This window comes from Eimeria tenella, genomic scaffold, assembly GCF_000499545.2.
Source record: "Eimeria tenella Houghton genomic scaffold, Eth_scaff47, whole genome shotgun sequence".
Classification (NCBI taxonomy): Eukaryota; Apicomplexa; class Conoidasida; order Eucoccidiorida; family Eimeriidae; genus Eimeria; species Eimeria tenella.
This window is the reverse complement of record NW_013543383.1, coordinates 193,927-221,035: the sequence shown is the minus strand read 5'-3', so window position 1 is coordinate 221,035 and position 27,109 is coordinate 193,927. Positions and strand designations below refer to the sequence as shown.

The 27,109-nt window shown below is 50.4% G+C and overlaps 5 protein-coding genes across 5 annotated transcripts; 1 reads left to right on the top strand and 4 right to left on the bottom strand.

The window, feature by feature from the left end:
• Positions 1 to 5,639: 5,639 nt before the first annotated feature.
• Positions 5,640 to 7,148, bottom strand: ETH_00022445 (RNA recognition motif-containing protein, putative; the record flags this gene model as incomplete). Its single annotated transcript, XM_013377181.1, has 2 exons — positions 5,640 to 5,902; positions 6,257 to 7,148. 2 exons carry the CDS (start codon positions 7,146 to 7,148, stop codon positions 5,640 to 5,642), a joined length of 1,155 nt encoding a protein of 384 aa, XP_013232635.1.
• Positions 7,149 to 7,746: 598 nt separating this feature from the next.
• Positions 7,747 to 12,028, top strand: ETH_00022440 (SJCHGC05941 protein, related; the record flags this gene model as incomplete). Its single annotated transcript, XM_013377180.1, has 11 exons — positions 7,747 to 8,526; positions 8,760 to 9,032; positions 9,179 to 9,282; positions 9,443 to 9,509; positions 9,717 to 9,823; positions 10,117 to 10,222; positions 10,499 to 10,657; positions 10,898 to 11,065; positions 11,157 to 11,380; positions 11,578 to 11,694; positions 11,896 to 12,028. The coding sequence occupies 11 exons, from the start codon at positions 7,747 to 7,749 to the stop codon at positions 12,026 to 12,028; spliced, it is 2,238 nt and encodes a 745-aa protein (XP_013232634.1).
• A 4,459-nt stretch (positions 12,029 to 16,487) lies between these two features.
• Positions 16,488 to 17,555, bottom strand: ETH_00022435 (uncharacterized protein; the record flags this gene model as incomplete). The annotated part of the gene is made up of 1 exon (XM_013377179.1): positions 16,488 to 17,555. One exon carries the CDS (start codon positions 17,553 to 17,555, stop codon positions 16,488 to 16,490), a length of 1,068 nt encoding a protein of 355 aa, XP_013232633.1.
• A 2,094-nt stretch (positions 17,556 to 19,649) lies between these two features.
• On the bottom strand, positions 19,650 to 22,767 carry ETH_00022430 (DNA-directed RNA polymerase I subunit RPA2, putative; the record flags this gene model as incomplete). The annotated part of the gene is made up of 11 exons (XM_013377178.1): positions 19,650 to 19,820; positions 19,932 to 20,096; positions 20,225 to 20,331; positions 20,513 to 20,620; positions 20,721 to 20,796; positions 20,987 to 21,106; positions 21,246 to 21,519; positions 21,662 to 21,786; positions 21,935 to 22,049; positions 22,237 to 22,434; positions 22,619 to 22,767. The coding sequence occupies 11 exons, from the start codon at positions 22,765 to 22,767 to the stop codon at positions 19,650 to 19,652; spliced, it is 1,608 nt and encodes a 535-aa protein (XP_013232632.1).
• Positions 22,768 to 23,538: 771 nt separating this feature from the next.
• ETH_00022425 (DNA-directed RNA polymerase, related) lies at positions 23,539 to 26,975 on the bottom strand (the record flags this gene model as incomplete). Its single annotated transcript, XM_013377177.1, has 10 exons — positions 23,539 to 23,841; positions 24,012 to 24,140; positions 24,289 to 24,396; positions 24,543 to 24,707; positions 24,853 to 24,972; positions 25,097 to 25,291; positions 25,405 to 25,675; positions 25,848 to 26,046; positions 26,258 to 26,515; positions 26,663 to 26,975. The coding sequence occupies 10 exons, from the start codon at positions 26,973 to 26,975 to the stop codon at positions 23,539 to 23,541; spliced, it is 2,061 nt and encodes a 686-aa protein (XP_013232631.1).
• Between the last annotated feature and the right edge of the window lie 134 nt (positions 26,976 to 27,109).

Genomic DNA, 27,109 nt, shown 5'->3' with positions numbered 1-27,109 from the left:
GGAACTTAGTGAGCTGCATCTTTGTAGAGACCAATCTGGAGTCTTCTTGGTCTCGCCGGAGTACTGCCAGAACAGAAGGCAGGAGAAGCTCCATGAGATCACCTTTCCCTGGAATCGCTGAGTGTAGCTGTATGCATCCAACCCCAGAAGATTATTGAAGCTTCTAATGCGGATTGCACTTGGAAAAGTTGACGGAATATGTGTGTTGCAGGGGTTGTAGCAGCTTAAAGTTGCAGGGGAAGTGTCAGCACCTGCTTACGGCTCTACGCGGCGGAAGGAGTAATGTGAAGAAGCCCAAGTCCCTGTTAACCTCTGCACAGTGGCCACTGGACTTTTCGTTTACATTTCCGCTGCACAGTCATTTTCTTAGAGTTGCTTTTGACGCAGCCTTCCAAGGTTCTCATGGCCGCCCATCCCAGTTGTTGCCCTAGTGTCACTCATTTCAAAATTTCCGTAGAGTTTGGGCGGTTTATGGGTTAAAAGTTATAATGCGCCTTTTCTCTGCCTATGCGCAAGCTGCAAATGCTAAAGTGTTTTGTTGAAATAACAATGGAAGGAGTCCCAAACTAAATTCAGGTGAGGCCACAGCTACTGCAGTTTCAAGCCCACCGTAAACATGAACACAGGAGCATTTGTTCTTGTTGTTTCTAGCCCAGATATGATTGGAGCACGGTGAATGGTTGCACGATATTTCTAAACTCTCCCTGGCAAGGACACAACGCTGCTAAAGGCCGATATTGTTGACACAATTTCTGGTGTTCTGGAGGTAAGTGGCAGAGGAAAGCTGCCCTTGGAAGAGTTCTGTATTATTTAAACCTTCGCTGCGTTTTCTGTATCGAAATCGAATGCGGGTCGGTTGAACTGATCATCAAGCATTCTGAATTGCCGCAGCTGCGCTCCGCCGTCTGTGGGCAATGCGGTCAAGTGTTATCGCATATCCCGTAGGGGTTGTAAGCGACAGCTTGGAACAGCCATGTTTTTGAGGCCAGTGTGCACCAAAGCTAGTTTGAATTGGTGCTTGTGATGCTTCAAGCATATTCCGCTTGGTGGTCGCAGCCTGGAGCCAGCAGTGCAGCTGCAAGGCCATTCACCTCCGGAGGCTGTGGGTAGGCTCTCACTTGCCCATGAGCAAAACACGGTAAATATTGATACGGGGAGGAGCAGTCAACTTTCTGCTTAAGAAGGCCTCTTTGTGCTGAACAACTAGGAGAAGCTTCCTTAAGCAGCGCCTACGGCAATGTGCGGTAGTTCATAGAGTGCGTTTCACATCTAGATCTGGTCGTAGACGAAGTTGATACATTGTTGACAAGAGGGGAGCTCATTAGATTCAGAAGAATAATCTGTATCTTTTCGCCGAGTGTAAGTTGTGAGCACCCAAACGCGGCCGTCCAAGAGACGTGACGTCACTCCAGCCCCTCTACCAGGGTCACTTCCCGTACTCGGCTCGTCAGTGGTCACGTGGCCCTTCCACGCTTTCCATCAAACTCATGGCAGAAGAAAACTACGAATATTTCAATTAGTGCATTCTTTTCGCTCAGCCGTGAAGATGCTGCGCAGAGGCTCGGGGGGACTCCTATCGCTGGGTTCTTGGCAAGCCCCACGCTTTTACGTTTATGAGGCAGGAGAATTGGCTGGAGCTCCTAAAGCTTTGTTGTACATCAAAGAGTCAGCATGGGGCCCCTCTGCAACCCAGGTAGGTCCGGCACCCGTCTTCTTGGGGAAGTACCTTGAGCTTCAGGCGACCCAAGCCAACAAATTTCCGCTGCGAGGACGCAAGACAATCGAACTTGGGTCGGGTTAGTTAGACGCCAGTTCCCTGTTAGTCTTTTGCACCAGACGAGCTTGTGACACTGGATACAAATACTCAAGCAGTGTAGACTCTCCCAGGGGGAGTTGCACGGCGATTCACAGCGGCGGAAGCCTTAACGACGGACAAAGTATCTCATGAGCCTTCAGGCTGTGGGCTCGTATCCATGGTGGCGGCCTTGCTAGGGGCTAAAGCGCATGCATGCGACGAAGGCGGTCCCACCTTGACTCTCCTTCAACACAACATTTCCACTTTCAACTCAGAGTTCACAAAGTGCCACCCGGTACGCCGCACTAAGCAGTGGGCACATCGTGACGGTTACAGCAGCTGTTGGTAGCAGTAGCTAACGATCCTGTGCCGTATATAGCTGGAATGTCTGCTGAAGCACGTGAGCACTCGTCAGTGTCGCACCCGATGGCTCCCCTATTGCTGCTGCAGATTCGCACTTTTAGCTTCTCTGCTCTTGAGAACACAAAGGAGACTTTTGACCTGATATTTGTAACCGACCTCCTGAACAACCCCAGCTCGCGTATCCGGACGCTAAAGTCTCTTTTAACTCTTCTCAACAGACAAACGGTTAGCTCCAGGGCAAACAAAACATGAGCAGAAGCACTGAGCGTGTTGCACGCATGCCCACGATGGCTACTTCATAATAAAACGCCACGACTTTTTCGTCTGTCTATTACCTTCTAATTGGGCCTATCCCCCACACCGATCTGCGCTCAAGTCACCAGAGGTAAAATGTTGCCCTTGTCTCCTGGAAAATCAGGAATGCATCGTTGTTCACTCTTGGCGTAGCCCTGAAGCAGAGAAAACCTTCTTTGAGGAGCTTGGAAAATGTTTGCTAATCAGCCGTCTTGACAGCCAAGAAAATATCCAAAAGAGATGCTCGCAGGGGCTCAACTGCTCTATCGCAGACAGCGCCAGGGACATTTCAGAGGCTACTGACCAGGTTAAACCCACTACAAGATGATCACAAGACCGTGGCAATTAATTCTGCGCGCTCATGTCGCAGCAGTACATTTTAGGTGCTAATTGGCATACCTTCCAACAGATCGAGAGTGCGCACTTGCACCGTGTGAGAGAAAGCGACAGACGAACAGACTGGTGTAGCTCGGCCTCCTGCTTCTTCACAGGATGGGTCAATTGATATTTTCTCCGTGAAGCCTCACAAAGACGTCACCGAGGATGTTTGGAGGTCTGATATGAAAGCGTTACTTAAACTATTGGTGCAAGAAGCCACGCAAAGAGGTAAGAAGGTGGAAAGAATGGTAAAGAAGAATGAAGCGGATTCTGGCAAGTTGTGCTCGTACATCTATAACTTCTTGAATAACTCTCTCCGGCCTTTCGTTTAGTAAGCACTACGCATGAGAGCTTTGCCAATGGCTCTCATTTAGGTTTCCAAGAGTTTAGTCTTCCCCTGGGAAAGGAGAGGGCTGCGGCAGCAGCACCAGCGACAGCCGTAGAAGACGTCGCAGAGCTCTCTTCAGAGCAGAAAAACGCAGAGAGAAGTATTGCATCCTTCAGCAGCTGCAGCACTCTTTCTAGTTTCCAGGATGCTGCCCACCAACATACACACAGCGCATGTTCGTCCGGCATTCCCGCCTCGGCTGAGAAAGGAACTACTGTTATACTTGGTCGTAAAGAGACAAGCGAGCGCCCCAGCTCACATCTGACTAGAAGCTTGGGCTCTGCAACAGCAGCAGCCACTCCAATTCAAAATGCAACGCCACGGCAACCTGCACCCAAACGTAACACACCGCAACCAATAGTGCAACATCAGCAAGCGCCCTTCAAAAAATCCGAGGCAGCAGTAACTGCATCGAAGGTATCAGCAAATGCTGCAAAAGCAGCAGCAGCAGCCATCAGTACACTGGAGCCTGGTTCTCCAGCGGCAGGGCTGAGGACGAAGCTGAACACAGAAGCAGTTGAAGCACGGACTCACGCTCAGCAGCATCTAGCTCCGATATATCCCAACGCTAAGAAATCCGCCACAAAGGATTGTAGAAGTCCTTCGTCGCCAAGTCGATCGCCGGCGGCCAGCGCCGCAGTTGGCGTTTCTCGAGACTCCCTTACCCAGAAGTCACAAACCAAATTAGCGACAGTAAACATGAATACACGGACCGAAAGTATTTCTCCGGGAAGCCCTGCTTTCAGAGCCTCCACGGCTGGGCCGAAGCCAGCATCGGAAACATCAGCAGTTCCAAAGGCAGCACTAACAAGCTCGCCAAAATACGCAGCACCGGGAAAAGTATGCCAGACAAAGATACCAGAAGGTACAGCAGCACCAGTGAATCCTGTAACTGCCGCAGCATTGGACGCTACAAAAATATTAATGCCAAGAGTTCCGGCGGCAGCTAGGCCACAAACATCTCTAGCAGCTCCGCGGTCCACAAATTTCACGAAAAATCTCCATTCTCGTAGCACTGTGAGGGCCTCTGAGACCAGAATACAGAGCTCTTCTAGTAAGAGCCCTGGGCCTGTCTCGTCTCCTCCTCCACAGCAGAGAAGAGCAACAGTAGACGGGCATAGACCTCCAACGGCCCCCCAGAAGCAAAAGCTTCCTACTGCTGCACCCCGACCCAAGAGCAATATCACGGAGGAAAGTGCAGCCGCGAAGGAAACCTCAGCTGTGGCAGCATCAGTAAATTCGTCATCAGCCGCAATAGAAACCGCCCTCAAGTCGGCACTGCCCACTTCCGTTGCCTCCAGGGCAATTGGCTTGTCAACCATAGAGGCCTCCCAGGAAGCTGCGAACCTTGCCGACGTTCCTGCTGCCAGAGACACCCTAAACCGGGAACAAGCAACGGCAATAGGGAGTGCCAAACAAATCCTTACTACTGCTGCTGTTGGCGGAGGCCCCTCAAAGCCTCCACTGGCAACAACACCAGTAGCTTCACGTCCTAGTACGGCTGCGGGGGCAGCAGCGAACTCCACGGTGTCTTCCGGCAGTAAAGGAGTGTCTCACAATATCCCCAGGGGGCAAACAACTCGTGCCGAGAAGCCCGAGATATCAGGGGATCATACGCAACCAAACGGCGGCGCAACCTCCGGACGCCATCCCACTGGAGCTGGGCCGCTGGGAGCCCGATTAGTTTCGCGTCTGTCAGGTATATTCAAGAGGTCGGGCAGCAAAAACATGAAATCCAAATAAGAGGTCTCTCCGATATTAAAGTAAATCAATAGCTGTAGCACATCTTGCCACGATGAAATGCAAGTGCCCAAGGTAGCATGCAAACATTTTGTTTCGTCGCATGGGTCGCTGCCTATGGACACGAGGCCTTCACCATCATCGCCTTTGTCCTGATTTGCTTTCGCGGTGGATGATGCCAGGCTTCTACTTCTGAGTGCTTGCACGTCATATATTTCTTTAAAGTGCGCATATCAGTGAGGCGCCTGGAAATCGGCAGCGCAGGTGCCAAACTGCCCTTCGTTATGCGTCTCTGTGCCCTTCCACATATCCATACAATAAAATGCGCTGATGCGTGGTGCGCCGAAACCTGGCTGCTGCTCATCTTGAGCTCCTTGTCTCGATGGGATGGAGCATAGGCTCATGGCTCATTGCTCCTTTGCTTCCCTACGCTTTTGTCACTGGGACTCTAATTTCTCTACGAACGGGAGGCCCAATAAGTAAAGCCGAAAAAATCAAACTAACCACCAGTGAAATGCCACAAGCAATGTCCCAGGCCCTTCTCTCCAAACAGACCAATAGCAGTACATGCTGTTTTTGCTATGCTGCTGCTCCATGAAGATAGCTCGCGGATTTCAGCTGTTTCATTCTTTGAAAAGTCACTAAATAATTAGTCTTTTCAAAAGTTAGAACACCAGAAACTCATCCGCAAGGAAGAGGATAGGGGTGTAAGTACCTTGACCTTTTGCGCCGCATATTGCCCGTACTCTCTTCTCCCCGTTGTCCCACTTGTTGGTGGTGTGTCGGCTCCGGATTCAACTGGTGACAGTTCCTCGAAGCAGCGAATGCCTCTCCCAGTCTTATGGTGCTATTTCCGATTTTGACGCCATTAAGCTGTAGCAAGCACTGCGTCGCATCTAGCGTCGAGCCAAACTCGAGAGTGCCGAAACCCAAATGGCGACCCTCTGAGGCGAAAAAAACATAGATGAAATTGAAATATTCAGCAGCAATGTGGCAGGATGTGTTGAACAATGAGGGCGGTACAGGGTCTCAACAAACAGAGTGGCAAGGAGCGAAACAACGGAATGATGTGCAGACAAGAGTAATGACCCACGCAAATCCCAAACACCTGACATTTAGGTACGCTCGAAACATAAACAGTGCATGTATATCCGCCTCAGTAATTCCAACTTATGATACGAGTTCGCACAACAGCGGCTTTCGTCAAAAACATGTGGAGGGCTAAAGAGCTATGTAAACAAACAAGTCAACAGAATAAAGACATGGAAGGGGAGTTGTTGCTGTGGTGATGAGCCGACCTCTGTTCCTTGGAAGCCTCGCATAGACGGGGTGCTCCGTAATTGTTTGGAAGATGTTTTCAAGATCTGTGCCTGTGACTCTCAAGTCAATGCCACAGATGTAGAGAAAGCGGCTCCCCAACGGCCTGGTACGTCGCTCCTGAAGATTCAGGTTCTCCTTTTCATAGTGCTTCTCTTGCTGCTGCCGCGGCTGCAGCGGAATATGCTTTGAATCTGTCGGGATGTCCCAAAGCCTCCGAAGGAGTGCAACTGAAGACCTTGGAGAGTCCACTAAATGCTTCTGTTGCTGCTGCCGCAGCAGCGAAAGCCTGTCTCGCAACAGTAGCACCCGTCTGTTGTTCCTGGTACCGCTGTGCTTTTTCAGGAGCTGCTTAGCCTGTCTATAAAGCAGTAGGGGCCCGGGAAGCGGGCCCCCTGGAGAAGGCTCCTTTGCCCTTTTCCGCTGAGAGTGAACCTCTCCTTCTGCAGGATATGGCAGCATCGGCAGATTCAGGTATTTCTCGAGGTCTCCTTCGCGCTGAAGCAGCAGCCGCTGCCGAGATAACTCAAGTACGTGGCTGCTGCCGCTGTCTCTGGACAAGCGACGCACACGCAGGCGCGGGTGTAGCCTGAAGCGGCCTCGGGAGAAAAGACAGCTGCTGCTGTTGCTGCTGCTGTTGCCACCGCCCGGTGTACGCAGAGCTTGCGGCAGCAGGCTTGTGAAGGCAAGGACAGTCGGTTGGTCTCTTGTGAAGCATGTGCGCGAGTAAGCGGTGGAGTTCCGAACTTGAAGGGAGGATGCTTCTGTATAAGGCATCTGCAGCAAAAGTACATGAAAAGAGGACGAGAGTAGCAGCAGCGCAGGCCCCCAGAGCAGCAACAGCTGCTGCAGCAGCGGCTGCTGTGCTATCATCTGCCCATCGGGGGTCTCCCCTTAGGACAACAGAAAAATATTAAGAATATTGCAGCATACTGCTGTAGCTATTCTTGCTGCTGCTACTGCGGTTCCTGCAGTTGCCGCCGCTGGTGTTCCTGCTACGCTACTTCGGTGTCTTGGCGTCCCTCCTTGAAAGCACTAGTTGTGCAGCAAATAAACGTGAAATATTTCATGCTTCCTTCTGTATTCCATCTTGCATGCGTCTTGAAAGCCTCCGGAGGCTATAGGATCGCTCGCGATCCCAAACTCCTGATTGGGGGCCACACAAGTTGAATGAGATCAACATCGAGGCGGTGAGGCCTTCGACCCGTCAATTCATACGAAAAGCCTCACTACATTATCGCATTGAGAAACATGTTTTCCAGGTCATATGGATGTGCGAAAGGTGTAGCTCATGCGACATAATAAGGAGGAAGGCCCCAATACACCAGGGCCCCTCATCTTGGCAGTGTTCAAGGACCTCCCCAAGCATTTACATTACTAATTGTCATGCCTTAACTGCATAAAACGGCTTAATGACATATGTGCTGCGCAGTGTAGGGCCAGCTGTGGCACTGCAGTCAGCAAATGTGCAATGAACGGCGCTGCGTTGCGCCGGATCCGGCAGCACAGAAAACTGCCTTGGCTGGCATTGTTGCTGTTTCTGCAGCTGCTTACCGCAGCCAGTCCTTTTGCAGTTTACACTGTCCCCCATTCTCTTTGCATAGACAGCAAGGAAGCAGTAGGATCCTCTGGGGTCCCTGCAGGGGCTTGCATCCTTCTCCCGCGGAAGAGCCCCCTACAACATGCACCAGAGGGTTCGTCAACACGCCGCATACCACAGTGTGGAGCGTTCTCAGTAGACTTTGAGGAAGCGGGTGCAGCACCCGTTAAGCACACTTTTCGAAAGACTGTGGGGAAGACCTTCGCAACGGCACCACAGACACAAGCATACACATCGACAGGCGCTAACGAAGTTCCGGGAGGGCCATCCGTTGCCACACCAGGAATAGCCGCTGCGGCAGATATTGAGAATGCATTTTCAGAAGTTGTCGCTGCAGCAGAAGCAGCTCTATCGTCCAACTTCACAAGCAGCAGTGAAAGCAGAAACAGCCAGGACGTTTCCGTTTCACCGTGGGCTGCTAGCACTTCTGAAGCCGTTGAGGCAGCCCGTGCTTCCTTCTTAGCGAAGGTGGCGAGTGCGTTTGGCCTGAAACGCATTAGTGATGCGAGCGGCGTGGTGTATGTACACCGCAGCGGCACCAGCAACGCAAAGCTGCTGGTTGACCGGCAGTTGCTGCTCCGGCTTAGAGGGGAGCAGCAGCGGGGTAGCTGGTCTCTCCACTTTTTAGGAACAGGAGCAATGCAGGCTTCGGTGGGTGCTACTCGATGCCAGCAGTTACCAGCCTCTCTGCTCCTGGAGCATCATTTGCAGCATTTCACCTCGGCAAACGCTTTGGTCTCGCTGCAGTCTTATAAAGTCTGTGAAGTCCTAGTGCTGATAGGAGCAACTACTTGTGCGCAACCATGCTTCCGTTGCTTTCTTGGGCGCATCAAAGTTCATTCTAGCGCAAGGTGCCGATACCGCTTTTGCTTTGCTCGGCTCAGGCGACTCGCGGAACTTCCTGTATCTTGTTTTCTCGCGGCGACGGTTCTGCTTGGCTCTTTGATTGCGGAGGAGGACCTTCCCCCACTTACACTGCTTCTGTTTGTCGTAGAGACGCAACAACAGGAGCAGCAAGCGATGCAGTTGCAGAAGCAGATCAGAACAGCAGACTGAAGCACGCGGTGGCGCTTGCCGTTGCAACAGAGGCAGTTACGAGGACGACACCTGCCGCTGCTGCTGCTTTGCAGCATCAGCACCAGCAGGAAACGCGGAAGGTTTGTGTTGCGTAATCGCGGACCGCTTCTCTGGACTTGCTGCTGTGTGTGCCTGAATTAGCAGTAGCAGTGAATTAATACATAAAATTCCTGATAAGTGCAGCTTTTACGAATTGCTCAATGCCATTGCGCCTGTTTGGCTGCAGAGACGGATGGGCGTGGTGCAGCGAGTCTTCGTAACGCACCTTCACGGTGACCACTGCCTTGGCCTCCCTTCGTTCCTCTCTCAAATAGCCGAAAGCCCAGAGGAGTAAGGGCTTCATTCAAGTTGCCTAGGCTCTATGTTCTCTCTGTTCTCTTGTCTCATCTACACCTTCTGAGCGCCGTCTCGAACTCAATCTGTCGTTTGTCAAAGCAGGAGCAGCAGGCATCGTATTCATGAATGAATTTGCGGCATCTTGCTTCTGCAGGGGACCCAGGCATGTTGAGATCGTTGGGCCAGAGGGACTCCGCAGCCTCCTCCGTTGCATTTTACATGTAGGGCTTATGCGAAATACCGAAAGTCAAGGTTTGAAAGCCAAAAGTTTAGGATCCGGCAACAAGTGCTCTGCGTCAGCTGAAGTTTCAAAACTTGTGCTGCTCGTCGATGTGTTGGGTCGGCCGTGACTTTAGTGTTGTTACCTGCGGTCCAGCCACAGCACAGTGTAGGTCTGAGATGTATGGGCTGTCGTACTGTGCTTTTAGGGCACGGTTGCCAGGCGCCTTCCCTCTTTCTCAGTCGTCGAACTGCGGTGTGTACCCCACCTACACCATCGGCGATCTCGAGTGCTGCGTCTTCCCCCGTTGCCCCCGTGAGTTCATGTACTTTAACGGTGGCAGCGCCGCTGCAAGCGATGAAGACAAGCAGGCATTAAGACGCATGAGCGCACTTGAATTTTGATTTTGCTCGGGGCTTGGGCGAGTTATAACGCCAGCAGGCTCTTGAAGGATTGCTGTTGATGGCTTAGAGTGTTTCCTTCGCCTTAATGTATCCGCTTCGTTAAAAGCCATCCACCGGTCTAGCAGCTACTGGTCAGGATGCTGTAGCTGATACGCAGTAGGCTGGCTGCCCGCTCTCTGTGTTAACGTATTTGACCTTGCTCAGGGCTCCGTCCGAGATAAGTGGCAGAGGAGACATTGAGCCAAAAGCCGACGGAAGTTATGTTGCATTTGAAGACTCGGAAATTGTCGTTACAGCTGCACCAATAAGAGTGAGCTAGCAATAGGCCGTAGTTAAAATGGAAGCTTTCAATAAAGAGCAGTTGCAGAGGGGTTTGAGGCAGTTCCACTTCAGCGCCTCCCGGCACGTTGGGAGTTGAGGGTATTCCTTAGTGTCCAGTAAAAGCAGCGCAAGTGGACGGTCTGGACCTGCATGTCATAACAAGAGCAGCAGCTTGTAGAGAGGTGCACTTCGACAAGAGTTCGCCGGAATTAGGCGCTAAGGCAACCCTCCAGTGATGTTTTCTGGTGCCCTCGTTTAAATGCAGCACCTAGTACCGTGTGTCGGTTATATTTTGACGGAAAAGATAAACCGCCATCGTCTTAGGGCGGACGTGATAGACCCTCTCATCGAAAAGAACGCACAGCATTTGAAAGACCCCAGCAGGTGGCCACAGCTCCGCGGTGAACCAAAGGCGGTGTACAGGGTAAGGATCTCTGTTTATTCAGTCGTTGCTTTTAGGCTTTGTCATTAACGCCAATAATTTGCCCCGCTTCACCTGCATACCTCATTTGCACGAGCATGCGGACGAAAGATGAATGCTTTGAGAATATTCGTCGGCTCCGTCCGTGTGGTCAGGCTCAGAATACGACCATCTTTTGCAGTTCTTGTTTTCTGCCTAATGTTAGGACAATTTAGACGGCTTTTGCCTTCCGACTGTGTGCAGCTCCTGTCCGACCTAAAGGCGGGAGAGGTCTTCAGTTTCCCGGATGGGACTCAAGTCGGCCCGGCGGATATATTCCTGGGGACTCCGCATCCAAGAAAGATCTGCTTTGCATTCGACACGTGTGATGCATCTCGGCTGCTTCCGTTCGCTCAGGGCGCTGACATTCTTGTAAGTGCTACTGCTGCGCAGGTGGAGATGGTGCAGGAAGAACAATTGTTGCGGCTGTTGATCAATGCGCGAACTATTGCTGCTGTTTCAGGTGCATGAGGCCACAATGAGTGGGGTTAAAGGGACTTCAAGCAAGTGGGACCCCTGCGCGGAGTCGCTTCAGCCGAAGGCACATCCCGGGCAAGGGGAGGGACATCTCAATGGACATGCTGAGGGCAAGGCCCTTAGCGCAAAAGACCTAATGGGCGCTCATGTGCAGACAGCCAGTCAAGCTGCCTTTGAGAGGGGGCACTCTTCCGCCGCCATGGCTGGCAGGTGAGGAACAGAGCTGCAGGCAGTCTAATAGAGTAAGCTAGGAAACGATGTGGCACTTGTACGCCTCGTGGGACGTTTACCAGAATACAGAATGGTAGGATTCAGTCCAATGCTGTATTAAAGGGGCTCTCCAAATGAAGGACACATTCATTGCACTTGCGCGCCAGTTCGTGGTTGCCTTCTGTCTCCTGTTCCAGTTTCGCCTTCCGTGCCGGAGCTGCCCGCCTACTACTGACTCACTTTTCCCAGAGGTACCGGGGAGACCCCTTCCTCCGTAGTGTGCTGACAATGGAGCGCGTGGAGGAAGAGGCCAGGTGAGCGGAGTGTCTATTCCTTGTAGCCCGAATTCTCCTTCCGAGGAGACCCTATTACGTGTTGCGATTCGTGTGAATTGGTGTCGATAGGCACGAATGCGTCATGCTAGGCCTTTCGCTCAGCTTGGGGATGCAAGATTGATCTTTGACTTAGTGTGATATCGAGAGCTAAAACACGATGGCGTGTGTCCATTTCTTCAGGCAAGCCTATGATATAGAGCGGCAGCTCCAGGCCGCCTCATTACCGGCGTCCCCGCTGAAGGTAACGGCTGCGTGGGACGGACTTGCGGTGGTGCTGCCTCAGCGTGCGTATTCGCCTACAGAAGAGCACTGAGAGAATATAGTGTGGCAGTAGCTGCTGCTGAGACTTGAGGTTGCCCTCTGCGGCTAGAGCAAGGCGGCTACCAGCTGCGACTGCATGCAGTAGCCCGGGACCCAGAAGAAATGGGGTTAACCGGCGCCCCTTTCCGTTCAGAAGCTGAGATATTCAGCTGTGTCCATTTACATGAAGCTTCCCAGTCACGAGAGCACTTATTTGTATGCTATAAGCTTGCATGCGGCTTTTAACTATTCGGCACCCACACGCTGCGTATCTGCACTACTTTTTTTTTGTTTGCGTGTGCAATAACTGGCGCACAATCCTCAAAAACTCCGTGTGAACGTCAGCAGCGCAATCCCTGTGTGGAGTCCAAATGTACTGCAATATCTCCTGCGTGGTCACAACCCAGCAGGCATATTTCCCTCAGTATGCCTTAGCCGCAACTGCCGAAAATCGTTTTTCTCCTGTGGTGTGTTGCTCCATCATGCCATTGCTGTTGTAATCTCCGCCTTTTCTGCATCTGCCGTTGCAGCGGCGATGGCGGCTACTGCTGCCGCTCCTACCGCTTGCGCTGCTATTTTCACTGCTGGCACTGCTGCTGGAGATAGATGCTGCTGCGGCTGCAGCATCTATCTCCGTGTCCCCTTCTGCAGCTTTCGCCGCCTCTGTTTGTAACTATGCACGTGAGTAAGATATCGCGTATTTATGACGGCTATCCTGTGCTACCCTAACTCCCAGATGAAGCACTACGCCAATGCAAAGCGTGCAGCAACCTGAGGCAATCACTTTGGGTAACAGGTGTGATAGGTGACACAGTAAAAGCAGTCGCCAGTATATGAAAGCATTTTAGGGGCACGGGGCAGAGTGGCAGTCGAAGCGGGACCGCGCCTGTGTATGTGTAGTTAAAGAATTGCTGCTCGTTACATTAGGTACTCGCGCATGCATGCTTGTGGATGCAACAGCCTGTGAAGTGCAAATATGGTCTCTTCAACGGAGCCACTGTTACCTCACCAGGTAGTGCTGCCCCTTAATCTGCAGACGGCTCGGCACCCGCAGCATTGACGGAGGTTAAAAGCAGTAGCAGATGTCCATGCTAGCAAATAGTGAGCCCTACGAACTTAAGGCTTCGTGCTGTTCAGAAGCATCTACACAGACCTCACATAAGAGGGGCCTAAACGCAACAGAGGCTGCGTTCGATCTACATTGCTGTTGGCCACTTGCTGAATCAAAAGAGCTTCTACCTCATCTTCCTGCGAGCGCAGCACATACAAGATGGCAGCAGCATATGCTTTCGAAACGACGTTGCAAAGTCTCCATCTACTGCCGGCAGACGTGGGCGTGGTAGACGCAGCTCCCAACGAGGAAACACCTCTTTATTTTACTTTCGGCGACCTGTGTGAAAATCCTAAACAGCCTGCAATGCAATGCGCCCCAATTAGCCCTGAATATGATTATTCGACTAAGGCGTTTCCGCCATTTTGCACAAAGGAGTGTTGACATATCCCCCACACTTTGCACTGAGATAAAAATAATGGCCGGATACTTACCAGCATACGTTCATGAAGCCAAGTGAATCTGTCGGAGAGAATCTCTTGGGTCTCTAGGCGCCTCATGCGTACAGTCATGTAGGCAGACTACAAGCGAAGCACACGTAAGTTTGATAGACGTGTGAGCAACGTATCGGCGGAATTAACAGCGGTACAAAATGACACAACATATGTCAAGAAAGCTCTCTTCATTTGTTACATACCTTCAGAGCAGAATAAAGAAACGGCGTGGCGAAGAGGGCAATTACAGTATGGCCTGTCCTCCACTGACCTCGCTTGATCGGCGATTGCTCACTGAGAATACACAAGGCATTGTTTAGAAGGGCTGGAGTATTCTCGCCCTTTTAACTCTAAGCCAGCCATTCCTCATACATTCAGTCCACGGCGCTGTCATGCAATAAGAAACTGCCTCAAGGGAAGCCGTGCTCTTGGGCGTCCACCACTGGCAACACAAGGATAACTGAAAGGTGTAACGCTGAGGTGCAAGTAAAATGGCTCACAATTTCTGTTGAAATTTAAGCGGTAATCCCAAAGGGGAGCGCAAAGTGCGCGAAAAGCCCAGAAAAGACCCTATAGCCCTCATGGACGTTGGCGCAGTAAACTGGTTGCCGTTGTTAACAGTATCCGTTAAAGTTCAGTAGGAATGAGCCACTGCCGGTGCACAGGTGTATGAGCGCTTCTGGTAGCACTGGATTAAGTTCCGCAATTCCCTGCGCGCATGCAAGCATGGGGCCTTCAAAGAGCTGTGGGTGGTAGTCATCAATTTTATTCCGTTTTATTTCATTTTTTTAATGTTATTTTTGTCTAGGGTTTACGTTTCAAGCTGTGGTTCGCACTGTCCACGGTGCTCCTCTCCGGCACCCTCCGACTTCAAAGTCTCCGCCTCCATGCAAGCAGATTGTCACATTGACAGCTCACCCCTTCCTCGGAGATTTTCACATTTTATCTCTGCCCTCTGATCTACGAACTTTATTATCCATCATTTCATGGGAAGTTAGGGCCCATCTACTCCCTACATTCCGCACTGCCCTAGTCCTTCAGATAGCAAAAGAGCATCAGCTTCCTTCGATGCAAATCATTTCGTCGCCTTGCGAACAAGAGACTCTGTTTTACGTGGGTCGGTAAGAGGATGGCAAGTAATATTGACGCTAGAAGGCGAAGAAACCAGAACCATTACTCCTCAGAGTCTATTGTCCCGACGCTCGATATGTTAACGACTGAGTCATCGCTTTCACAACCACATGGCGCAGTGCCAGTATGCTTTTCGTGTTTTGAGGAAGGTCATGAATCAACCAGTTGCCCCCTGTCCGGTGTCCTCTGCCTGTGTTGTGGCGGAAAAGGCCACGACACCGAAGATTGCCCCATATACTTCGTTGACCTCAGTATAAGAGGGTGCTTAACAGCGCATATACAGGAGAGAACCGAGCAAGCCAAGCGTAGATTGATCCCAGACAAAGGACGGTTTCCCGCTGAAAGCCTTGAGACTTCCAGCATCAGCACGAAGAGCGGCAGCAAATCAGGATCCAACAAGAGTGCGAAACGCCGTAGCTTGTATGCAGTTCAGTGCATCGTGTGCGGAAACATGGGGCATGCGAATTGCCGAGCTTCGCCGCTGCAGCACGGGGTGTCTCACTGCCCGCGCTGTTGTCACCCAGGCCACACAGCAGCCGAGTGTGTTCGCTACCCTCTTACTTTGCAGCTCGGCTGCTCGAAGGACGCAGTCGATAGTATGACGTCACCTCGGGACATGATTGAAAAAAAGGAGCAGTCTCAAAGGCTACAGAAAATGAAATGGCAGAAACACAGGGAAAGCTCGGCGGCTAGGGCATTTGCAAAAGATCCGTGGCATCCGTGTCACCTGCTGAATTGATGCGTCTTTGTATCTATTAAGTGTCACACTTGTTTCCGAAAGACGTAATTAACGATGTGAGTACGTGAGCAGGTACTGCGGAGATTCATCTAGTGTATAAATGCTCAGTAACTACTCGTCTCCAGATGAACTGCATTAAGTTTATCTCAGCTCTGCTTGGATTTACGGACTACTCTCAGAATCCAATTCACACGAGGGTTAGTTAACATTGTCGAGTTACTGCGAAGCTGTGCAATGCCTTAGGCTGAGCTGGCCAGTGAATGCAAAGTTAAATTTCTTAAATTCTAGGTGTTTTGTCTTGGCGAACATAAAATAGTAGCTCGCGATAAATAGACATTATTACAAGGGCTGTAGCGCTTGTGGGTTCGCGAGGCTTTGCCACTTTGGCGCATTGTCCTTGTAGAACAGAATACTGGTGGCCCTAGCGCATGGCTGCTTGACGACTCGGTAGCTCGATGTGGAGATAGCTGAGAGCTAGATGGCTCTGCAAGTTCTCCGCTCATATCTTATCCAAATGCCTACAAGCACTGTACTGAACGCTGCTGTTCTAATACTGCTTGGCCGCAGCCACTGTCGAGAAATCTGCGGAGGGGCGTCGCTTCACGTGAATAAGCTTCTTATCCAGTGGCCTCGTTGGTTTCTGTCGTTGTAGCTGCAGATAATAATCATCGTCTTCGGCGATGCTCAGCAGCTCTCCGAAGTTTTCTTCGTGACAAAACGGGCGTTCTCATGAGGGACCAGGCAGTCACACCCACTGCAGGTTGCCCGTGAGTTTCAGACTTCCTGCTTCGCATCTTGACTGGTGAAGCGATTCTAATGGCTGTACCAGGCTCTAGGAGTATTTGAATTGTCGTCCAGCAGTTCCAGCTGTATTTACTGAATGATACCATGGTCATCTTCAAAATTTGCTGAGGCTTGAGGCAACCCTTTAGGAGAAAGAGCAGCTTTGTCAAGTGGAATTTCGCAGCTCACACATTGCTTGAAAGCTCTTCTAAAATCATCAATGTTTTTGGAACTATTTGTAGACACGCCAGACAAGGTGACTTCTCAAAGAAATTTAGTCCTTGAGCAAATCTCGAGAGCTGCTTGAGCCGCTACCAATCGCAGGACTCTGACGATTCATGATGCGCCTACAAGATCTTAGCGTGGATTTCTCAACGAGCCCGGCAGTGCTGATGTCGACTGGATGGGTTGTTGTTGGACTTTCGGTCTCGACAGTCACAACCTCTGCCACAGGGTACCAGCTCACAGCATTCTTCTTGGATGTGGGCGCTTCCTTCTGGTCTTTTAGTGTGTTCGACGCCTTAAAATTGCAGGAGCGTTGTTGAACGGATCTCGAAAAGCATGTTTTGGGCGGCGAGAATTCTTCTGCCTTGGAAGCATCAGGTGAGCGTTTGAAGTCTTCTAAATGCGAGTTTTGTATTTCCTCGCAACGATGATTCGTTTCGGGCTTTTCTTCGTTAGTGACTTCGGGCTCTTTTTTGCTATTGACTTCGGGCTCTTCTTTGTTATTGACTTCGAGCTCTTCTTTGTTATTGCCTTCGAGTTCTTCTTTGTTATTGACTTCGGGCTCTTTTTTGTTATTGACTTCAGGCTCTTTTTTGCTGTTGACTTCGGGCTCTTCTTTGTTATTGACTTCGGGCTCTTCTTTGTTGTTGACTTCGGGCTCTTCTTTTTTATTGGATTTCTGATTAGGTACACCGTCCCCACAGCTCTCTTCAGGTGCAATCGCGATTGCGCGATTGGGTTCTGTAGCCTCGGCTACTTTCTTCTGGCGTTCTATGATTTTCTTGAGTTGCTTCCAGGTCCTGCAGGACACTGTTGCAGGCCTTGGATCCCTTGCGGGTCCCAAAGTAGACAGGCCGCCCTCAGTCCTGTTCGATGGAGTAGAAGGCGGGGTTGGGGGCACAGAATGAATCTGCCGGTCTTCCATTTGGTGTTTCGGTGGGGTGCTTTTGTCGTCAGTCGGTGGCTCTTCGAAATCAATATTGTTTTCGAAGGGGTAAAAGTACTCGGATAGGTCCAGTCCTAAAAGCCTAACATATCTTTCGAATCCTGTTTCCATTGGCTGAACATCTGAATGCCTGAAGCGGCGTTTTGTCTGCTGATTGCAAGTTGCTTTCATGGCGGTTGAGCTAGAACGGTTCCCGGCTACTCTTTTAACCTAGCGCCACCGTCGGTTTGAGGTCCCAACAAGTCTCAGCAATGATTTGAGAGTTTTGGGTGCAAGTTGCCACGTAAGCCACAAACTGCTTGTTTACGCTGAGATGAACAATATTACTCATTACATAGACCACTCCGCAAAAGTCTCTCGGAAGGTTCATGAGACGACGAGCAGAGAGACCCAGCAGGAATCACCGCACCGCTTGTGTCACCAAGCAGGCGGCGATCTGAAAAAGAAAAATTGCAACAAGACAAAAACATCAAATGTGTAGGTCTTTGTATTCAAATGTGTGTAACTGTGGCTCGTCTGGCTGTCAAGCTTCGTCGATGGGTTTGTTTGCCAGCTGTCCATGAGCAGAATGACCAGCACGAAGGGCGGCACGCAAGCCTTGAAATGAGTTCAGTTTGAACGGTTTAAATTGTTGCGTAAATGTATCTTTCAGATATTGCAGACAATCGCAAAATAAGTATTTGCTGAATGCGTTGGAATAAACGCAGGCCTGAGGGATGACCCATCCGTGCTTTCGCTGACCGAGTGACCCAGACCATTATCAGCGGCACTAGCGGCTCATGCTGCTGATTATGAAACTCGGAGAAGTTGATTTATTTTCTTTTGCGCGTCACCTTTTTACTTAGTTAAGGCAGCTTTCTAGGGCTGGGCCTCCTCCTTTTCTGCGTTGGGTCCGAGCTAGCTGGGCCGTCCTCTAGACAAATATGGGAAGGTGGCGTCGGGCATTCGCTGGGTGTCACATTATGCACTTCCAGGTTTGCGCGCCTCGGCCTACAGAACAGCATAGATAATAAAAGCGCATTTCCTAAACTCGTCCTCATGCTACACACGCATAATTTGTCGCATCCTCCAACGTCATGATATGTCCGGTAGTCTCTCCCGAGCCACCAGATCTCACGCATGTCCGTGCGTCATTGACCGCTGATTTTAAGAAAGCTCCAGGCGTTAGTCATGACTCTCCCACGCTTCAAGGAGAACTCATGGTACTATCTGTGACCTTTCGTCCCGTACAGCAGCTGTTCCAGCCGTACTCGACTCGTCGAAGCAAGAGCTTCTGCACCTCACCGTCCTCTTGTAAAGTCTCGAGCCCTTTTGTGTGGCTTCAAGGCACGCCTTTATTATCGGTAGCATTGGTGACGGATAATCTAGTCAGAACGGCAATGAAACCTAAAAGTGAAGACACTGCTATCTCGGGAAAATAACATCCTACCCTTCACTGTCAGCCACGCAGCATCCACCATTCACTCGTCAAAAGCCATTTGGGGGATTTCCTCAGTAATGTATAAAGTGTATGTTGTTCCCAACACCGCGGGAAAAAAAAGCTAAGCCGCTTCAATTCTGTGCTGTGCGTGATGCCTTGTGTTGCAACTTCAATTGGGACGGTTTTGGGCCATAAACTGTACCCCAGCATCAACAGGGGAAGATCGTGTCGGAGAAAGGTTTCTCGATTTTTTCGAATGCTCGAGTCTTTCAAATTGGGTGGACTAGAGACGGCCCAGTTACAACTAGAACAGAAATTTTCCACTGAGCAACTCATTGTATCCTCCACTGCTCAAATAATTTGATTACAGTGCCAGCAGCGCAGATTACACGCGAAGAATGAGTCGACCTTTAGCATGAAGCAAACGAAAAGTGTAGAAGTGTTCCTTTGATGAACAAAACAAGCAAACACTGGCGCAAAGACCTCTACGCAACAGCAAACCAGCCTCAAAGCCTACTGAACTCCAACCCAATCCTGCTTGGATATAATGCGCGTCTCCTTGGCCGCTTTAAGGCTCCGATCATCTTGTTGGCAGGGTGCTTTGGGATTCAGCTTGTCCATGTCCACGGGGGCAATATATTACAATTGGTCTTATTGCTTGGTCTTGATCGTTTATCCCAAGTGATCTAGCTCGAGACGGACCGTTACATTCATTGAGGCTAACTCATTTGATAAGTAGCTGCACTCCAAACACATGTGGAACATCTCCTTATTCACAGCTGGTGTGCAGCATATGCATCAGCAAGCTACGTGAAACTGCTGCTTCTGTTCTACATACATGGTACTCACCGAAATATGTAGGGAAGCTGTACAAGACGGCAAGGCACGCCACAGATGCGGCAAAGGGGGACCGGTTTTCTTCCACCAACTGAACGCCCCTTCATATCGGAAGACTGAAACGGAGATAAGATGCTACCACAACATGGGCAGCAAAATGCACGGTGCGCGTCTGAACACTGCGGAACCAACAAAACAAACAAGGACCCCACCAGTACGACTAAAAAGAAGGCCTACAAAGTTCAAACAGACATGAAGGCCGAACCCGCAAAAAAAAGTCAAGTTCTTACGTGGAGGAGTCTATCTTGCAGCAACGCTGTAGCACCATGAGCGATAAGAGCGTCTCTTTCCATCTCGCCAAACCTGACACCTCCATGGCGTTTCCGTCCTTTCACAGGCTGATGAGTCAACGAATCAATTGGGCCGGTGGCACGTACCTGGGCTTTGTCCGTTACCTACATGGCACCACCAAGGATGCAAACTGATGAATCTGCATGCATACCTTTTCTCAGCATCATGAAATTCAAGGTGCTTGCCATTAAAAGTTACAACTGCCCGTAAAGCCATGGGCTAAATTTCATACCATGTGCCTTAGGCGCTGGTAATAAATAAGACCCGTAAAAATATGACAGGTGAGCGGCATCCCGTAAACGCCGCTGTACAGCTCTTCCTTGCCATAATACTGGTAGCCTAAAGCATGCAGGAAGCAAGCACAGTGGCTGGGCAAAGCTGTAAACAATCACGAACAATGAGAACAGCTGAACTCTGACGTGAGTGGTCGACTGTAGATGTCCACACTTCTCAAACACAAGCATGTAAGGCGCTGATTATTCGAAGTGTGCCTGCTGCGGCGAAGAAGCCATCACTTCACCTGAGGCCAGAAGCGCCTTTCCAAAGTAATCTACCGGGGTGTCGCCTTGTTCTTGTGCTTTAACCTCCTCCTCGGGTGTCCGGTAGCGTCCCCCACGTAAAACGTACCCTGCATAAAAGGACACGATTGCACTTCTCATCATCGGGTATCAGTCAGGAACTTAAGTTCTTGCAGAAGCTTGACTGCAACGCCGTCTAGTCCTGCTGACCATGGTGCCCTTCCTGATCTATCCAGCGAGCTCCTGTTTTCTCCTGTTTCCTGAATTCTCGAAAGGCTGTTGCATCCTGAGAAGCCATTAATCATCCCCAAAACCCAAACAATTGTGTAAATCGAAGCTCGTCCCGTGGGATGCAGTGGAACCACAGCTGGGTGCTTAACCAACAACAGACGCTCTTTCTATTCTGATGAGCGCACACAATTGAATCAAACAGCGGCCATTTCGTTCCAGGTCACAAAACATAAATCAATGCGCACTTGAAAGGCCCCATGAACTGCCGCTGCCTTGCCAGCCATGCTTTCAATAAGCATTCCTATTGTCATTCGGCTTGGGAAGCCATGCGGGTTGAACAAAATATCCGGCACTATCCCTGATTCCTGAATGATGACAAGAGTGTAACGGAGGCATGCAAGCACACAAACAAGATGTCAAACATGAATAATGCTTGCCCGCCTTCAACACTTCTAAACAGCGTCTGCCAGGCTGCTCCTAGTAATTTGCGCTGTGGAGCATTACTGAGAAGGGCATATCTTCGTGTGGCCAGAGCATGGATAAAATGCCTTTCTGCCCATGCCTTGATGCAAACTTGTCGCCAATGATTGGTTTTCGGACACTGCGCAGGCGGAGCGACGCTCTGCAGCCCTTGAGACCTGTCTTTAGGAAACGCTCTTCCGCCGGTGCTGGGGCCGATGTCAGAGTAATGCCATCCACATATGCCGGTTCGTCGTCCTTGTAAGTAGTCTGCAGAGCCGGTGCCTGAACTGCTGTTGAATGCGTGTGTCTCTGCACTCTTGAAAACGCCACATTCCACAAGTACACAATAAATACACTTCCGAGTTGGCATCATAAATACCAAGCATAAATAACATGCAGCGTCAGACGCTAGAAAGTGTATGCGATCTATATCAAGATGTGTTCAGCCCATTGCGTACCTGCACAGTGTTTTCCCCTGAGTTATCTTTGCACCGATGGTCGGGAAGCCATCTGCGTCAAGCGACGGAATGCATTTGCGACCAAGCTTGCTCGTATTTGTAAACTGGTACTCCTCCGCATCTTGCTGGAAAGGCACAGCACACCACCGCTTACCAGCGAAATTGGCAGAACAATGAGTTTCCTGAGCACTACCGTCATGGTGTGACCAAGTCTGCTGGAAGCATCTGTGTTCGCCAACAGCAATGATTCTTTTAGTAACCAGGAGAACTCACTGCGCGTGAGCCACTTGGGGCGGCATCGATTATTTTGGTTTTGTACACACAGCCGTGGAATAAGCCACGTTCGACGGAAGACTTGTTGAGAATCATGGCATCTTCCATGTCAAAGCTGCACAGAAAGCATCCATGCAACACGCATTTTGCAAATGCAGGCACGTAACAGCATGACACGGGGTTAAAAGTACGAGGCGCGTCTCTACAGAAACTTTGCGTTCTCGCCTCTCTTGGCGTGCTCGTTAAGTCTACCATTCATTGGGAGACAAAAACAATGCAGTAGCAGAATGCCGCTGCAGTACCCTGTGTAGCACATGACGGCAACCACAGCATTGACTCCAGTAGGATAATCATCGAAGTCAATGTGGCGGTAATCACGCGTCCGCAAAAGAGGCTTTTGTGGAGTGATGAGGCGGTAAGCCTTGTTGTCATGCCTATACGGGATCGAGTGGAACGGCGTGCCCATGGTCTGCTTAAGCATTTGGCATTGGTATATATTCCTGAGCAGGAGTAACCAGCAGCGCTTTACATACGTATGCTTGCATGCATATGCACTGCGTCTCTGCTAAATAACGGACACAAGCGCATCCTGCTCCTTCCGCGCTGCATTTCAACTCAGAGCATGCAGAGAGGATGTGACCAAACTGAATGCCCATTGGTTTCTTGGACGGCAAATTCTCGTACCTTGGGCTTTGGTTGTGGTTGCTGAATGGTGTGAGCGCCGCAGTAACACTGAGGAAAGCTGTTGGGCTCAGCTCGACGTAATCGTAGCGCACAGGGACATGGCTAGTGACGAGGGCATCGCGAACCTCTTGGAAACCACGCACGTCCATGCGGCCACAATTAGGAGTTGAACTGTCACACTGACCATTGAACAATGATTGGTAGTCACTCTCCAGCCTTCCCTGATTGTCTTGGACAACCGTGTCCTGCAATGTGGAGAGAAGGCAAAAAGAATTCCCATTGTTTCAAGAATATCGAGATGCCTTACAAGGTGGCGTACGACTGAGGACGGCTGGACGCATTGTAGCATATCAACGTTGGCACGGATGAAGGTCTATGGAAGCAACGCGACATCATAAGATATGATACACACTTCTGTATTATCCACTTCCGCGATTTGGTCTCGTAGAATTTTCTCAATTAATGGCTGGTGCGCCGTCATAGAGCGTTCGTTAAGCAACACGTTCCTTTCACGGCAAGCGATGGACATCCACGGTTGCTGTAGTGGCCCTATAAATTCCAAGCTGCGTCAGAAACATGCCATCATCCTTGACATGCCTGTGGCACGGTTGCATCATGGCTGCCAACTACTACAGCTGTTGCTCGAGCATTGGAGCTGCGTTTTCGCTTACCGCCCGCTAGCCAAGTGCTTGACTGGTCGGACAAGCCGGCCTGGCATGGTAAACATGAAAATACCTTCAAACTGGTTACTGCACAAAAAAGGCCCAGTGATGAAAAGCGCGCATCATGACAACCACGCACTCCCTGGGCCTAACGAAAAGTACCACCTCACCGTTGTCTGGCTGTTCTACAACCCAGTTGTGAATGTGGCGGCACTTGTTTGTGTTGGCTGGAAAGCAACAGAGGAGGGCACGACGGAGTCAGACTGCTTGCCTATCCTCATCAAATCCAACTAGCTCCCAGTGAGTCTTGAATCCATCCAAGCCACATCCCTTTGCGTGACGCAACTGTTCCATCCAAAAACTGAACTCTGCCTTTCGTATTTTGCACACGACTACTCCATCCACCACAAGCGGCACGCAGTTGATGCCTCCGCCTTCGCTATGACTTGCAGCCTGCCCTCCACAAGCAGCGCCAAGATCAGAGGGAGGCAATCCCGAGACGCCGTCAAGGTCTACACATGCCCCGCGGGCTTTCATAAACAATCGAACCGCTGCTATTGCCTGCGCCCGCCAAGTCAGAGCAAAGCAAGTGCGCCTCAAAGAAAGTCAACGCCGTACATGCACAGCTGAAAAGTTCAGCATGATTGCACTGCACTGAACTCAACGGAGCCGTATTCGATGCATTCTTAATGCTGCCACTCAAACCGTCATTGCCAGTTGTTTACTCTTACCCCCCTGTCTGGTGGCACCGCTACTGGCTGGGCCATCTGGGATAAATGCAATAGGAGACCACATGGGGCACCATCGGGAGTATGAACGGGACACAAAAAGCCCCAACTTTCCCCTAAAAGCTTGCGGACCTGAACGCATACCTCGCATGAAGGAGCACAGAGAAGCATCAGTCTGTAGAGGCCCCGTCACTGAAAATGACAAAATTACGGAATGAAGCACTAAAAAACGTCACTCGGAATGAAAAGGAACCTAGTGGGAGGGAAACGGAGCACTCACAGCAGTCGTCTTCATCTGTGCAAAGAACTGGCCTCGGTGCACTGCTCTGAAATGGCTAAGGAAACGATTCAGATTCAGACGATCTGCCGTCACAGTCCATCCTGAAAGCTTTCAAGAGGCCACATCGCATACACAGACACGTTTGCTACATAGAGTGTAGAGACCACAAGCAATCGAGACCACGAGAACGACGAGAATGCTGAACCACCTTGGCAATGATGGAGCAGCTGTCATCATCAATGGACTGTTGCTACCTGTTGGAGATCCAGTTGGGTCGTCCGAATGTTGCCCGTGGCCATGAAATAGCTTATCTTGTGGCCAATCTCGGACGCACAGCGGTCGGTCGCCGCGTCGAAAAATTTATTGGACGCTATAACCAGAGTAGGGTCGTGGCCTGCTGTCTTAACTTGGCGTAGTTCCTGATAAATAAAGATAGGATACCATGGGCATCCAGTATCCCAAAACCGTGAACCTTCTCAAAGGTGCATAGGGGACACCTAGCATCACTATTCGGCAACCTGTGATACCATGTGGAAAGAAAAATTTCTCTGTGGCGCCACGTACCACCATGTACTGTGTCCGAAGTTTGATCAGAGAATTAAAAAGAGCATCTTTTAGTACCGCTGCGAGGATTTGCCCTGGAAGAATCACTTCCTGGTACGAGAAAGCATCCATGCTCTCGGGCTGCATACACCACGGTACATTACATGAGAAAATCTGAGAACACGTAGCTAGCCTTAGCCCAGCCAATAAAAACATGCAGTTGTCATATGTTCATTAAAAGTCCGCAGGCAGAGCGCAACTTTACCGGTATCTTCCCCCTTCGCAGCTGACGAAGCTTCCGAAACATTAATAGGAGAGTTTCGAATTTGCTACTCCATTCTTTTACATGGACAAGAACGTAACGATCGATTATGAACCTTCCTGCATCTTCGAATGTGCTTCCAGGCGGTAGCAACCAAGACACACCCCTCCAGAACACTTGGCCGAGCTGGTGCAAGGGCTGCACATGCCGGTAAAAAAAACGTAGAGTGGAAATCAGGCAGTGAGCATCTACCGCAGGTAATACAGGTGTGTATTATGTGAAATTAGCACACGATCCGCACCGAAGCCTACCCTGTGTTCTCTCAGGTCGGTATCAACAAAATCCTTTTCGTTCCCCCAAACTTCTTCAAAAAGCGCGTGCAGTTGAGTGGACTCCTCTAGATCGCCCCAAGTCCCTTCCATAAATTTGAGTTTAAACTGCTGAAGTGAAAGCCCTCCGCCAATGCAACGCAGCAGCAAGGGGAACGGACAGAAGTGCTCTTGCCGATTGAGTAGAATGCGATAACAGCATCTCCCATCCTCGGTGTCGAGCAATATGTTGGACGTGCATGTCCCATCAATTCTGTCGAAATTAAAGGCAGCGCGATTCCATAAGCACATGATCTCAACACCTAATAGGATTCGATCATCATCAATTCACCAATTCATCAGTCCCAGCCAACCTGCGCCTTGCGGTAGTCACACTCCAAACGCAGTGCCGGTTCAGTACACAAGAACAACTTCCCGTGTCTCACCTCTGACTTCTCAGGAGAACTGCAAGATCCGTGGCAAATATCTCCCGATTCCTAAAGCTCTCTCTCTTGAGAGCAATGGGATAGTTGGTCTTCTGCTGAATGACGAAGCGCAGCACGCGCTCATTGCCGTTTATTATGAAATAGCCACCCAATTCATCCAAGTCTTCTCCAGCGTTCACCATCTCAGTAGGGCTCATCCCTAAAACAGCCGATCGCCAAAAAGCACGTCCCCTGTGTCTGTTTGTTTGAGACGTCTGGTCCAGGAAAGGAAGTCCTATGCCAGAGTGCAAGTCTCTATGTAGTGCTTTTCCACATGTTGAGGCGTCTTTCACACCCATTTTAACCGGCGAGTCAACTGCTATGGGCAAGGGAAACACTGCAGATTTTCTCCATACACCGTTTCGGCTGACCTGACAAAGTGCATCGGTTGCTTTTCACCATGACCGGCACCTGGCCAACCACCATTGTTTTCTTGATGGCAGCATTGCTTTCATCTCCAGTGCGGTAGCAAACGAAGCTGACATGTAACGGAGCACCGTAGGAGATGTGCGAGTCTCTGCAGTGACGGGGAAGCAACCTACTGCCGGCGTCTGATTTTGCCTGCAAGCCCCCCACACCCAGTTTCTGAGGAAAGCCTAAAACGGCCTCTGCAATCCCCAACTTGAGGTCTGCTCAAAAATCAGAGAATCACAGAAAGTTCCGTTAAACAAAGATGGAAATGATGGCACTCTATTTGAACTGGAAGATCTACACAGCGTGCTCGCTCAAGCATGTATGAATAGTCTCGCAGACTCGGTGCTTCTTCAGATGCATACAGTCAGAAGGTTTGTAATATGGGTTGGCTTCGTGGCGGTCAGGGTCGTAGTTTGGATCGACATAGATAAATGGCAGCTCCTTAACCATTTCCTCCACATAACAATCCGCAAACGTGTTGTATGAGAGGATGTGAGGATATACGCATTGCTGCAATGCCGCATTGAAATGAGGGCTAGGCAGAGGAGATAGAGGGTTCAATAGTCTATCCCTAGCCTCATGACTGTGTCCAGCTCTTTGGTCCGATTCTACCGGTGCTGCGCCATTCGCCCCGTCGGGTGCCCTCCGTCGTTTAGTTGCCTGTATGGAGGCCATCTTGACTCGGTCGCTCTCCGTTCATCAATAGAAGCGGTGCGAGGGAGTACCAGTGGGAAGACTAGCCCTGCAAAGGGCGCAAAACCCAACAACAAGCGCTGCTTGTAGCGCTCCGCTCACGATAATCATGGGAT